The 15,199-nt window shown below is 43.8% G+C and overlaps 1 protein-coding gene across 3 annotated transcripts in view; it reads right to left on the bottom strand.

Annotated features, from left to right (window-relative positions):
- LOC139579136 (lipopolysaccharide-responsive and beige-like anchor protein) overlaps window positions 1-15,199 on the bottom strand; it is a 310,713-nt gene that overhangs the window by 222,293 nt on the left and 73,221 nt on the right. For all 3 annotated transcript variants that reach the window (XM_071407446.1, XM_071407447.1, XM_071407448.1), the window contains exons 20-25: window positions 14,590-14,671; window positions 11,909-12,032; window positions 11,008-11,200; window positions 2,934-4,568; window positions 2,514-2,692; window positions 767-920 (exon numbers count right to left, since the gene is read on the bottom strand). In XM_071407446.1, the coding sequence (XP_071263547.1) occupies window positions 767-920; window positions 2,514-2,692; window positions 2,934-4,568; window positions 11,008-11,200; window positions 11,909-12,032; window positions 14,590-14,671 (2,367 nt within the window). The remainder of the gene's footprint in view (window positions 1-766; window positions 921-2,513; window positions 2,693-2,933; window positions 4,569-11,007; window positions 11,201-11,908; window positions 12,033-14,589; window positions 14,672-15,199) is intronic.

Genomic DNA, 15,199 nt, shown 5'->3' with positions numbered 1-15,199 from the left:
AGTCAACTTAGGGACCATGTTTGGTAAGAAAGGAAATGGTTCAACGTCTGCTGAGCAACATCATCTTGTCAATTCAATTTCCACTCTGTCCATTTCAGATATCAATCAGATTAAATCCTCATTGAATTCAATCCCGTCTTTGAATCTAATTATGATGGAATTGACCCCTGCTGTAGCCACAGCAATCAGTCCATATTGGACATGGTTTCTAGTGTAAATGGTAAAGGGAGTGGTATGGAGGGGAGACAGACAGAGGCCCACAGGTCCATCAGGGTTTATGTTATACTGGAGTGCTACTGTCACTGGGGTCAGACAGTACAAAAACACACTAACCATGTTAGCACTGGCCAACTGTAGTCTAATGTGATTGGAGAAAGGTCAACGGGGATGGATGGACAGGGATAACCTCCTGTGGGTGGCCATACACCAGAGACAGACAGACACACACACCAGACAGACACACCAGACAGAGAGACAGGCAGAGAGACACACCAGACAGACACACCAGACACACCAGACAGAGACACACCAGACAGACAGAGACAGACACACCAGGCAGACAGACAGACACACCAAACAGACAGACAGAGACAGACACACCAAACAGACAGACAGAGACAGACACACCAAACAGACAGACAGAGACAGACAAGACAATACACACCAGACAGACCAGACACAGCATACACACCAGACAGACAGACACACCAGACAGACAGAAACACCAGACACAACAGACCGACACAACAAACAGAGTGTCTCTCACTGAGGAGGATGTGGCAGCAGAAAGGAGGGGCAGGATGCCTCCACAGGCCATGATGAGGTTGTCCACCACCTGAGAGATGAGGTGCACTGTGTTGTGGACAAAGACCACATTCTCACTGCTGTTCACAAAGTCCATCACCGTCTTAGTGGAGTGACTGGGAGAGAGGAGACGGTAAAATTACACGGAGGTACAACGACACAATCAATGCCTTCAGTGCCTTCAGAAAAGTATTCATACCCCTTGAAATATTCCACATTTTGTTGGGTTACAGCCTGAATTCAAAATTGATCAAATATATTTTTTCCCCTCACCCATCTAGACAATATCCTATATAGACAAACGGATTTTTTTTTTTTAGAAATGTTTCCTAATTTATTGAAAATTAAATACAGAAATATCTAATTGACATAAGTATTCACACTCCCTTGTCAACACTTTATAGAAGCACCTTTGGCAGCGATTACAGTTGTGAGTCTTTCTGGGTAAAGAGCTTTGCACACCTGGATTGTACAACATTTGCCCATTATTCTTTTAAAAATTATTCAAGCTCTGTCAAGTTGGTTGTTGATCATTGCTAGACAACCATTTTCAGGTCTTACCATAGATTTTCAAGCAGATTTAAGTTAAAACTGTAACTAGGCCACTCCGGAACATTCAATGTCATCTTGGTAAACAACTCCAGTGTATATTTGGCCTTGTGTTTTAGGTTGTTGTCCTGCTGAAAGGTGAATTCATCTCCCAGTGTCTGGTGGACAGCAGACTGAACCATGTTTTCCTCTAGGACTTTGCCTGTGCTTAGCTCGTTCTGTTTATTTTTATCCTGAATCCCCCCCAGGCCTTAACGATTAAAAGCTTGCTCATAACATGATGCAGCCACCACTATGCTTGAAATTCTGTATTTGTATTCAGGAGAAAAAGTGAATTACTTTAGCACATTTTTTGCAGTATTACTATAGTGCCTTGTTGCAAACAGGATGCCTGTTTTGGAATATTTTGTATTCTGTACAGGCTTCCTTCTTTTCACTCTGTCATTTAGGTTAGTATTATAGAGTTACTACAATGTTGATCCATCCTCGGTTTTCTCCTATCACAGCCATTAAACTCTGGAACGGTTTTAAAGTCACCATTGGACTCATGGACTCTCATTCACTGCTTGACTGAGGGGTCTCACAGATAATTGTATGTCTGGAGTACATAGCGCAGGTAGTCAAAAAATCATGTTAAACACTATTATTGCACACAGAGTGAGTCCACGCAACTTATTATGTGACTTACTAAGCACATTTTTACTCCCGGTCGTATTTAGGCTTGCCATAACAAAGGGGTTGAACACCCACTGACTGACTCGAGACGTTTCAGCTTTTCATTATTTATTCATTTGTTTAAAAAAAATCCAGTTTGACATTATGGGATACTGTGTGTAGGCTAGTGACACAAAATCTCAATTTTAAATTCAGGCTGTAACTCATCAGAATGTGGAAAAAGTCAAGGGGTGTGAATACTTTCTGAAGGCACTGTAGCTATTCAGGTTTTTTTTCAACCCTTATTTTACAAGGTAAGTTGACTGAGAGCACATTCTCATTTACAGCAACGACCTGGAGATCACAATGTTTGCATGACAGACTGTATTTTTTGTTGTAAGTTAGTGAGTTGGAAAGTCACCTGTCCGGCAACCATTCTAGTGTTAGAAATCAGATCAAAATGCTACGCAATTCTCCATGTATTTCAACCAATTCCCCTCCTTTACCTCCTCCACATCTGCACGTCAGTCTCGATGGAGAAGAGCAGGTCTGTGAGCAGGCGCTGGTGCATGTGAGACCAACGGAACTCTGGAATACGGAACATGGTGGAGCGAGCGGAGGAGCTGCTCTCGCTGGCCTGGCCTCCTGGGGCACCGGCTGCAGCCGCGTCGCCCTGAGGAACTTCCTGTGGTACAGCACTCAAGACAGTTAGCAGCAGCATTTGCATTAGCCATATATATAAACAGGATTAGCTTAAACCAAGGAGTAGCTTTGGCTTCAGCATTAGCCATATAAATATAAACAGGATTAGCTTCAGCCATACCCACATACATACTGTACATTATAAAGCACTTATCGTGAAAGACACAATATACATGTAAATACATGTTAAGACCAGTAAATAGATGAAAGCAGTGATGACATACAGGTATGGAGGTCTCCTTTAGCTCCAGTCTCTCTGTGTCTGAGGCCACACTGGACACATCCAGCCTGGCAATGTGGATCTCTTTGGTCTTGGTGGCAGAGCCAGGGCCCTCTGCTGAACTGTCTTTCCCTGCCTCCACAGCAGTAGCAGTGGCTACCTTCGGAGAGGTATCAGTCCTGGTGCTGGGGGCCTCTGTGGCCCCTGGGGCTTCTGGCTGGACCGCCTTGGTGCTGGGGGCCTCTGCTGGTGCTACAGCCTGTGAGGTGTCAGATTTAGAGACAGTGGCCCCTACTGCTGTTGGTGGTAGTATGGCCTCCAGGGCTGTAGGGGGCGATGTTGTGGACTCTAAAGGCTGCTGTGCTGGCTCTGTGCTGGTGGGGTCGGTGCCTGGTGCAGACGGGTCCAGGTAAATCTCCTCCATTTTAGGGGGTTGTGTCTGACTCTCCTCAGGTACAGAAGCAGGTGGTGTCTCTTGACTTTCCACTGCTGACTTTGTGACCTCGGCAACACTCTCCTCTTCCTTCTTTTCAGTTTTAACCTCCTCTGTCTTCACCTCCTCTGTCTTCACCTCCTCTGTCTTCACCTCCTCTGTCTTCACCTCCTCTGTCTTCACCTCCTCTGTCTTCACCTCCTCTGTCTTCACCTCCTCTGTCTTCACCTCCTCTGTCTTCACCTCCTCTGTCTTCACCTCCTCTCCACCAGCGGCGGAGACAAAAGAGGATTCCTCCATGCTGTCGTCAGTGGAGCTGGGTCGGACCTGGTCACTGACTGACTGGACAGATGCCCCGACTGCTGACCCCTCCGCCACGCTGCCCTTCTGGCAGGCCGAGATCACAGCAGAGACCTGTTCCTCCGGTTGCTTTGCCAGTTCCGGTTCCTTGGGTTCGTTCAGGGAATCTTCAGACATAAGAACGTCGGCGGCTTTGTAGCTGTGCTTTTCTGACCCCTTCTCTCCATCCGTTTGAGGTCTTACTACTTTGTCGGTATCAGATGCTTTAGCATCGTCGCTTGTTTCTGTTTTAGCCACCTTCGCGTCATCAGTTTCTGGCTTGGTCGCTTCGCCTGTTTCAGCTGTGCTAGCTGCTGCAGCACCATCAGTCTTGTCTGTGGCGGTCTCAGTCTCAGCCATGGCCTCAACGGTCTTACTGCTGACTTTATCCTCAGTAAGTTTAGCTTCAGTCTCCCGTGTAGTAGCTTCAGCTCTGTCACCAGCACCTCCTCTCTGATCCTCAGAGATCTGATTCTGGACCTGCTGTAGTTCCTCATTATCCTCTTCTTCAGCTCTGGCCAGCATGTTGGACACCGTTATGGGTGCTTGACCCCTCTGACTTCTATCTCCTTCTCTCTCTGGAGGGCTGGGGGTGGAGGCAGAAGCTGTTGAGGTTGCTGAGGGAGGGGTAGTGCTGGGAGACTCCTGGTTCTGGGGGACCCCCTCTGGGTCAATGGTGAGCTCGATCACGGTGGAGGGTGCGGTCTCCTCCCCCTGATCCCTGTTGGTCCGGAGCTGGCCCAGCATCTCAAAGTCTCGGCTGGTCCCGGAAATAGTCCGAATACCAGCCGCATTGCCCTCGGAGCCCAGTCTCTGGTACTGACGGAACATACGGGCCAGATTATCCTTGTGCTGCTCAAAGGTCACCTGCAAACATAAACAATAAACAAAGCAAAGCATTAGTTTCGTTTGACAGGCGCTACAACAATCTTTAGACCAGATTTTACCTACATAGATAATAGATGTTTTACATTGTAGTCATTTAGCAGAACTTTAGACCAGATTTTACCTACATAGATAATAGATGTTTTACATTGTAGTCATTTAGCAGAACTTTAGACCAGACTTTACCTACATAGATAATAGATTCTTTTTACACTTTAGTCATTTATCCAGAGCGACTTACAGGAGCAATTTGGGTTAAGTGCCTTGCTCAACATCACATTGATAGATTTTTCACTTAGTCGGCTCGGGGAGTCGAACCAGTGACCTTTCGGGTTACTGGCCCAATGCTCTTAACCACTAGGCTACCTGCCACCCCCATTGACTGAGGGTCAGTGACATGTCCAGAGTATCATCTCGTCACCATCTGGGAGTCTATAGAGAACAATTATCCGCTGTGGCATTTGAGGAAGAGACCATCACCCATCCATGTTAGCAGTCATAGATTAGTTAGTAGATATTGTAAAGTGTGTGTCTGCCAGTTGAACAGCGTCCGTGTGCCATCGGCAAATCATCACTCTCCTAATTTAAGGCCCTGCATTAATCACTGTGGCTCTGAGGACAGAAAGTCAAAGGGGGGTAAAGAGGCAGAAAATACATCCAAACTAGATCATCTACGCTGCTAAGAACATTTAACTAAGAACATTTAGAGAGAGAGAGACAGAGAGAGACAGAGAGAGACAGAGAGAGACAGAGAGAGACAGACAGAGAGAGACAGAGAGAGACAGAGAGAGACCCTAACTATTTGTAATTAATTAGGCGTTAGTCATTAATGTTCTAAATTAGATGGCTACAAGGCTGGTCATTCATCTTCTGGTACTGGGTTGGCTGTGATTGTTAATCCATATCTGTTTTCTCAGAGTAGGAAAGTAAAGAGGCCTTTCTAAACGCACTGATAGTAACGGCCTTCTCTCTCCGGTTTAACGATCACAGTCTAGTGACTTAGCCTTCTCCCCCCCGCCATTCGTTTCTGCTTCATTTGACATTTAGCATTTTTTACCAATTAAAAACATGCTGCATTGCATTCAAAGTAGAGCAGTACGACCATATGGAAACTACACTGGAGTGGGTAGTCAGTGAAATAACATCAGACTGCGATGCAGTACATTAAAATGATGCATGTTGGCCTTAAATGGGTTTCTATAAAGATTGGATTACCATTAGAATGGGAGTACTGTACGGTATTTAAAACGGTGGTTAGCGTAGAGCTACGATAAGAGACCAGCAGCACTGGGTGGCCAAGGCATCAGTTAAGCCAGTCTGGTCTAATTTAATTCTAGTCCACGTCTTGGTTAGAGGTATGGAACATTTTTATGCTAGTGTAGGAATACAGTGCAGGCTATTCTAACCTGACAGCTATTAGCTGGACACGCTGTCTGTAGCCAAATCATACAGCACTGCAAATCGATCTTACAAATTGCATTATAAACAAAAATAAATGACAAACTGAAAGAAAAAAAATAGGTTATCAAATTTCAATATCCCTCTAAACACCCCACCTGTAAACAAACTGTATTCTAATCCAGACATCTCATTTCAACTCAATATAATACAAAGTGACATCACAACGCAGACCAATCTGAAATTTGAATGCAATGTAGGGTTTGGCTGCAGTCCTCCATCCTTCTCTTAGACCATTTAACAACTGTTCAGAGATCAGTTTGGGCCCCAGACCACAGGCTGTGTGGTGTGAGGCTGTGTGGCTCACCACTGGTCCAGGGAGACCCCCTATAGCAGGTTAGGGCCTGGGAGTCCCATTGAGATCAATAGATAGGCGGCGACCACAAAACAAAGGGGAAATGGGGAAAGCCAGGGCGGCTCTAATCCAATTAGCTAAATGCAATTCCTCCCTCCTCCCAAATCAATGTTGTCTGTCACTGCCTGCACTGCCTGCCGCAGTCCTGCCTGGACAGAACTCTTCCTTTCACTGTTTCGCGCTCTCTTTTTCCTCCCTCTCCCCCTTTCTTTTTCTTGTCCTCCCTTTCTCTCGCTCGCTCTCCTTTCCTAGATCAGTTTATCAGTTTCCCCTGATCATGTGAAGCAGGAATCCGAGCAGAGCACTGACTGGTGATGTCTTTGGGAACCAGAAGGGAGTCCATTAAGACCACATGGTTAAGGACAGCCAGACAGTTACATTGTCCTCCTATAGCGGACACAGTTGGGTTCCCAAGCTATGGGACAGGGTCCACAGGTGGGCCACCAGATACAGTCTCATTTGTTGAGGGAAACGAAGGTACTACGTAGATATCCCAATAACTCCCACCGCTCAGCCTCAGCAGTGAGGAACTTCTATACAATACACACTAGGCCTACAGTTTACCCTATGAGAAGTCCTGTAGACCGTTGTGTGTGTGTGTGTGTGTGTGTGTGTGTGTGTGTGTGTGTGTGTGTGTGTGTGTGTGTATCCGTGCGTGTGAGCAGCCCTGGTCAATGTTCTCCATGTCCTGCACTTCCCTCTCCTTTGTGGAGTTGTCGATGTGTCCATCTCTGCATGAAGGCTGAACAATAGAGAGAGAGGCTGGAGGCTACATCTCAACATGTTGAGTCTCAGTACTGGGAGGCTTTGTACTGTGGATCCATACTCCCTTGTGTCTTGTGAACTGCTGCTCGTAGAGAACTAGCGTCCACATTAGAGTAAACACACAGTTTGTAATGTGTACAAGCTGCTATTGATCTAATAAAAGGCTACAGATAGACATGATTCAAATAGGACTATATCTGAAAGCCCCATCTGGCTTCTTCTGCTTTACAGGCACTCCTGCACTAATGTCTCTTTATCTGTTTATGTCGGATCATTTCCACAAGGTGGATACTACAGAGAAGCTGACTGTTGAAGCTAGAAGGGTATGGAGTCCTTCACACACTGATGACTGATTTACAAATCTTCCTCAAATCCAACTCATTTGTGTGCAGAGCTGGGAGAAAGGCATTGTGTGTGTGTGTGTGTGTGTGTGTGTGTGTGTGTGTGTGTGTGTGTGTGTGTGTGTGTGTGTGGTGTCAGCAGGCCCACCTGCAGAAACATCTGCCTGGTCTGCTCACACTGCGGCACAAAGCCTGCTGCTGCTCTGGCTCAGATAAAGGACACACACATTTGTGTACACACATGGGCGCGCACACACACACTAACATATTTGTTCAGTCATACAGAAAGGTGTGCATTCATCATACTTTTCATACACATGTGCACCCACCCCACACAACCAACAGTTACACACAGGCGTGACCTTTGACTGCACACACACAGGATATGCCAGACGGTCATACATGTCCAATTGCAACTAAAGTCACCCAGCACGTCCCAGTGCTCCAATCATATCATTTCATATTATCCCAGGTGACCATTCAGGAGTCTGCAGCAGACTATAGGGAGATCTGTAAGTCACCTGAACTGGTGTCATCTATACTAGTGCTGCTTTAGCTCAGTCTGGGCAGGCAAGGAAAGATGGAAGCAATTTCTGAAAATCTCCCTCTCTCTCGCCCTCTGGCCATGTTAAATATACTGTAGTACAGTTCATTTAACCCACTACTGTAAATATTGATGCAGGATGAAAACTCGGTCTTTTCCACCACTGACGTGTACAGGTTTGGTCATTATGATTAAAAAGAGGCTATAAGTCAATGTTTAATATCACCTTGTTTATCCAGAATTACTGACTTGAAAAGAGCATGAAGACTACATTAGGCAGAGGTGATTTCATTGTAATAACGTAAGTAATAAATCAGTGATACAGGATTCAGTGTTCATGTAATAAGAAATCATATGACTTAAAAACACAACATTATTTTTGTGGGAAATGTATAAATTAATTTATGCAATTTTCATAAAAATTCACATAAGAAACAGAGGCACTTCTTTTCAATTGCGTAATGTAGACAATGTGTTCCAAGCTGCATATAAATAATGAAATGGATAGAGGCTTAGATGCATAGGAGAAGGTGTGTGCATACAGTATGTAGATATTTCTGAATGTGTGTCTGTATTTATCAGGATGCTCCCGGTGGGCTGGTTAAGTTGATGAGGCCTTGTTTCTCTGATTGTTGAGGTGCAGCTAAGGATGAATATTCAATGTGTTCAGAATAGGCTTTCTAGAAGCCTCAGAGCGAAGGAGGAGACAATGTGTGGGTAGAGGGAGAGAGTGGTAGACACACACACACACACACACACACACACCCTGCAGCCGTGGGAGGAGAGAGCAACAGTGACAAACAGCTCTGGTGCTACAGAGGTGGCAGGAAATCTATCAAACCGGACAATAAAATTGCAATTGAGTTTCTCCAGCTTTTTTTTTTAGAGCAAATGCATGTATCTGGATGGCTAGTGCCTGCCGCACCTACCCAATTCAGACTGCATGGACCCTCTGTGTGTGTGTGTGTGTGTGTGTGTGTGTGTGTGTGTGTGTGTGTGTGTGTGTGTGTGTGTGTGTGTGTGTGTGTGTGTGTGGTGCTGTTTTTAGATTAGTGCTGGGGCACTGTAAACAGAGCTAAGCAGCAAGAGCATTAATCTTGTGCAATTATGGGAAAAGGGCAATTACCATCTGTCCAGTACTGAAGAGAATGATCAATTCCTCTGCTCACTCGCACACTTTTTTGCACAGCGGCTGGTGTGGCAGTGTAGTAAAGTGAAACTACAGAACAGCGTGTGATTGTGGACATGTGCAACGTGCTACAGCAATAAGCTCGGGGCGACACACAACCCTAAATACACAAGGTGTTATTTACAAATAAACAGTCACTTTGGGTTTGTTTTGTACTGCACAGGACTGATGTCAATTGGACAAGCCTATGACTTTTAACATGCGTCTTCGCATCCGCTCCCAGCTAATTTAAAAGGGTAATGTTTCTGCAAAACTATTTCTTTAATATACAATATATCAATAAATATGCGAAGAATCATTCATGGTGTGCTTTCATGGAGAAAAACATTTTTTTTTAAAGGTCTCATGAGTAAATAAGATGCTGTGTATTTACTGTTATAGTCTACAGTGTAGAAAGCAATATTCGTGATTTAATGTTTAAGCTTGTGTAAAACTCTGAAGTGAAATAGTACCAATCATTTGTCTATCAACAGCTTTAGTACAAAATTACATCACAAAAAGGAAATTACTGAAAAATGACTGTCACGATAAGCCACTTAAAGTCCAAGGCAAAAATGCAGAAACGGCAGCAGAATAATTTGGAACAGTCTAGCCAGAATTGGCAGTGATGTTATTTTGTAGTTTTTTTTTTCTTTTTTTCCCACAACTACATATTTACTCAGCACTGTCCTTACCAATGATATGAGAAATCCTTCAGTCAGATATGATAGTGGATACAAAATAATTTTTTCGCATACAACCTTTAGGTTGGATACACACGGACAGGGTTGAGGTGGGGTACGTAAATGTTGAGGTCGAGAGCTTTTGGTCTAGCAAATACTGTGCAACCAAGCCAACCAACTCCAGTTCTGAGGAGAGAGACAGAGCCAAATGGTGTAACTGTGCCCCCCAGTGGCCTTTATCCATCACTACATCCTCAGAACTCCATAGACATCCACCTCAACACAAAAATAGCCTAGTTTCCCCTCAACCAACCTCCAATCTGCCAAGCTTTATAAACCACCCACACCACAATCCGACGCCGACCAAATTACTTCACTGCCTTGGAACCTGGCACCGTAATCCAATATCAACAATTCATTTTTAAACAGCCTTTTTTAAATTGAGTTTCTGAAATAAGAAGAGCCGGTAGTTTATGTTTAACTAAAGAGTGGGAAACTCAATACATAAATAAATGACTAGAAGGGATGGAAGAGGAAAAAGAACTGATTCCATTAAGCCAGCACACTGCCGTTTTCACATCATAATCAGCACAAGATTTTCACCAGGCTGGATCTGATGGGCACCGAGAGAGAGGCACTTCTCTGTTAGTCAGTCACTATTAATCTACGAGTGGGTCACTGAGGCTAGGAGGGATCTTTGGACATTTCCTCTGAGACTGTTACTATGTCAGGATCAAACTTAAACAAGGAAGCCCCTGACTGGTTGGATAGAGACTTGAGATAGATCTTGACGGCTGAGGGCCCTGGAGAAGCTGAGGTAGAAGAAAGGGCAGCGAGGTGAGTGGAGTCTAATTTCAGAGTGCTAAAGAAAGAGAGAGAAAGTAAGAGGAGAGTGAATGAGAGCGGGGGAGAGTGTGTGTGCTCACAAAATAATGAAAAGAGAAAAGGACGTAGCTAAAAAGAGAAGAGAGAGAACAAATAGATTGGAAGAGCAAGAGAATGAGTCGACAAGCCACAGAGACGTATAGAAACCTATCCAGAAGCTCTGCGTCTCTCCGTGAGACAGAGTTTGGTTGACCGTCTGACGGGGTTAATGAGCTCTCTGACCTTGGAGTGGGTGATGGACAAGGTGTCCACCCACACGCGCCAGCCGCCCCACTCGTACTTGATGGCGTGGTAGAGCAGGATGCGGAAGATGGCGTACACCATCTCAGTGACCTTCTGCTCCTCGCTGCTCTTGGGGTTGATGAAGCACAGAGAGAGCATCCAATCCTGCCACACCGAGCACTGCAGCAGGCTCCTGATAGACAAACACACAGAGATATGAGCGCTCCGAAGACTCAGTACTGTATGTGCGTGCATACACACAAACATAACACAAACATTTGCAAACAATTCTACATACACAGCACACTCATGTAGTGTACAGATACACAATATCACACATCTTCAAAACATCCTGTACTCTGAGCATATGAAGGACAAAGCTTGTTGGCCTCCTTGCAGTAAAGCCCCAGCATGGCGCCGGCATGAGGAACTGGGAGATGTAATCGGACAGGGGATGTATGCCAGGATAACATGTACTGAACTCAACCAGAGGGCTGTACTGAAGTGATATTGTTGCAGACCTGGGTTCAAATAGTATTTGTTTCCTTCCAAATACTCCCTAGAGTGGATTGATTGAGCGTGATTGAGGTTGCCTGGCGCAACTGAACCAATGGAATAGTCGCAAAACTGCAAAGCTCCGCCCACCTGGCACTCCAGGCGGGCTCAAGAAAACCCTCAAAGTATTTGAATGATTTCAAATTCTATTTGAACCCAGTTCTTGTTTAATGGTAGTTGTAGTGTAGTCCACTCCAGGGCTGAGTCGTTCCTTACCTCCTGTTATATTTGCTGTTATTGAATAGATTGATCATGTCTGACAGGAAGACCCTGTCGTAGTGTACTATGTAGTGTACTAGAATGTGGTGTACTTGGTAGTATACTTCAGAGCTGAGACGTTCCTTACCTCCTGTTATCTTTGCTGTTATTGAACAGTTTGATCATGTCTGACAGGAAGACCCTGCGCACCTCCATGCTCTCTGGGGAGAGGGGAGAGTTCTTCAGCAGGGCAGCGATCACCTTCAGGACCTCTGTCAAAACACAGGAAAACACGTTCTGTTAATGCCCCGTTACGGTGTCTGACACGGTTTAGTACACACAGACGCACTACTTTCCCTGCAGGGTTACTGACTCGGGTCGTACAGAACAGACGGTCAGCAGAGGAATGCAGAGAACAGACTGTTGTCTGTCATAGTATCATATCTTCATTAAAATAAGGAGTTTTTAATACCGATTCACCAAATAAGAAGTGATTAAGCAAGAGACAGAATCTGAGAATTCATTTAAATAAATTAATCAATTTAAATAAATTTCTGATTGTTTTGAAAGTAGTATGAACATTGTGACATGCTACAATACTGATTTTAAAATATTTAAAAAATATCCTAATATTGATACTGAATAATACCATTTTACTCCCTATGAGTGATTCAAATTGTATATCCTAAACAGCAAAAAAAATAAGGGATTTTTGAATGAACACACTTTCCATGAAACAAATCAATTGCAGAGGGAGTAAGAGTCAGACCACAATTCAACAACACAATCAGACAATTCATCTCAACATGTGTGAATCATTGTGTCACAAGCCATCTTGATTTGACTGTCAGCAGACACCTCAACATCTATGTGGTGGAAACGATCAAACAAAGTTTGCTATTGTTTCAACTCAGAGATGTGTGTGTCTGTCTGTGTGTGTGTGTGTGTGTGTGTGTGTGTGTGTTTGTTTGTGTACCACGCCTGCCAAAGTCCTATGCAGGCTTCCTGGAACCCTTTCTCTGGTTAACCTAAAGAGACTGGCTGTTTAGATGAATTATATAGACTATGTCAGTGTCCATTTAGCTTGAGTCAGGAAGGGGGGGGGGGGGGTTTATGATTTCACTTTGTCGTCTTGGACCTTGGTGGTAACCGATGGTAACCAACAAGGACCCCTCGCAGCCCAGACGTTTATGTTGTTTCTATACGCCTTAGTCAATCAAATTATGAATCACTGAACTCTCACTGGCAGAAAATTACCTCTGCATGTTACTGGGGAATGGAGGGATGTGAGTATGGGGTCTTTTCCCCCCCCATTTGGTCTTGGGTTCTTTCCATGGAGTAAATTTAAGGGAAACGGTACTTCCTTAGTTTGTTTGATTCGCTCTGACGTTACTAAAGACTGCAATCAGGCCCATTTTGAGGCTTCAGAGCAGATAACATCAAGAAGAGAACGCAGGCAGCTACAGTAAAGGAGAAACAGACTCCATGGTGCTCCCATGGCTCAGAACTCCCATAAAGTGTGTTCAGTTCACATGCAAAAAGCACATAGGACTGTCTCTATGTATTTTACGCAGCACACGACTGAATGCCTTTACCACAATAAAGGACCTATGCTAATCAATGTGTGACTATGAGATGTGTAACACACACGCACACACACAAATGGAGCTTAATTGTACGATTAGACCAGGGTTAAAGTAAACCTCGGTTGTGATTTCAGCCTGACTCAGTTTTTTTCCCCCTCTCCGCCACAGCTGGGGAAGTTGATTCTCCCACATATGAAAAGGTTTTGAGCTGGCGTGTGGAATTAGAGGTAAGTAATGGTCTGAAAATACTAGACTAGGACAAGATGAGACAAGTACATTGATCAAAGCAATGAGGTTGCTATGAGCTTGTTACGTTGCATCATACAGAAACTAAGCATGAACATTTTCTCTCTTAATGAGGCATGTATTAAAAATATGCCACCGGTAGTAAAAGGGAAATAGCTACATCTCTGGGAGTATTACTTTAAATTACTGTATGTGTACATTATCAGAATATTAAAAAGATAAACATCAAATGAGAACCCCTTTGGAGAAGACAGGGTCATAATTCAAACATAATTTTTTAATGTTTCTAATTGCCAAGAAAAAACGTAAAATGGTCTGTGAGATACATTTTTAACTATAAATTCCTGTTCCTCTAAACTCTTATTAAAAATTCCACATAATGCAATAGTATATCAACTTGATGAAATATTAAGTTGCCATGTAAGCTTGTTGCATCATGTCCCAGATGGCCTTAATACCTTACTTTTGAAAAATGACAATTGAGTTTCAAAACTAGGAAAAGTCTTCTTATTAACATTATGTATAATGCCGCAGGGCCTGGTGTTGATTTCATGAGGTCTTTAACGATGCACTCATTTTATTCAGTTCCACTTCAGCTGTTGTGTGAACGTCAACTGAATAAAACTGATATTTCACAACTTTAAATTTGCTGTGAAACATAATTTTTTTAAATATACTGTCACAATATCATTTCATCAAGTAGTTTTCTTTCTCTCAATAGCTACTCTTTTTAATTATTTTTTCAAAAAAATTATTGAATTAAAATGTACCAGCTGAATCTTATAGCCCAACACGACCACCATTAGTCTAATCGTATATGATCACATACCGTTTGAGTAGTATAGTTTTATAGCCTCAATTTATGCTCCACATTTGTTGTCCAGTATATAACACTGGCACCGGCCGTAAGGGAGAGGAGGCTCTCTAGGTCTGGTCAAGCATGCAGCGGTAGGTAAAGGTGATTTATTTAGCGGTAGGGTGCCGGGGGGTGACTCACGCGGGTTGACAATCTTCACATTGGAGTCGGGGTCCGGATGCTGTTTATGGATCACTTGAGTGCAGATCTGCTCGGTCAGGATCTACAGAGAAGGAGAGAGAGAAAGAAGAGACGCGGGGAGAAAAGGAGAGGGAGAAAGAGGAGAGCCATAAATACTTTTATGTGAATCTATAGCTCATAGTAACAGCACCAAGAAGTACATGAGTTCCACATTGCAATTCCAGTCACACAATTTCAGTTCAACCACGATCTGCACAGAAAGGGAGAAATAAGATTTACATAAATACTTTTCTGCATCTATAGCTCATACTAACAGCACCAGGGAAGAGGTACATTGTGCCATAGAGAAATCCACATATGTTTGTATGTGTTCACCAAGTCTTTACAGAAGAAATATGTAACAAGAATCAGTGCCGAATCGAATAGATGGCAATATCTCACAGTAACAGCAGAGGAGGAATACATGAAATTCCCCCAGTGTCTCCTGACAATCCCAAATATTTCTGTGTGTCAAAATACATCATTTACAGGGTCAGATACAACAAGTCCATGATTCCTGTGGAGTTTAACATAGTGTGCATTAATGTCCATTATAGTGTGCAATTATGCC

This window comes from Salvelinus alpinus, chromosome 6 (assembly GCF_045679555.1).
Source record: "Salvelinus alpinus chromosome 6, SLU_Salpinus.1, whole genome shotgun sequence".
Taxonomy (NCBI): Eukaryota; Metazoa; Chordata; class Actinopteri; order Salmoniformes; family Salmonidae; genus Salvelinus; species Salvelinus alpinus.
The sequence above is the reverse complement of the archived record's forward strand: the minus strand, read 5'-3'. Positions and strand labels throughout refer to the sequence as shown.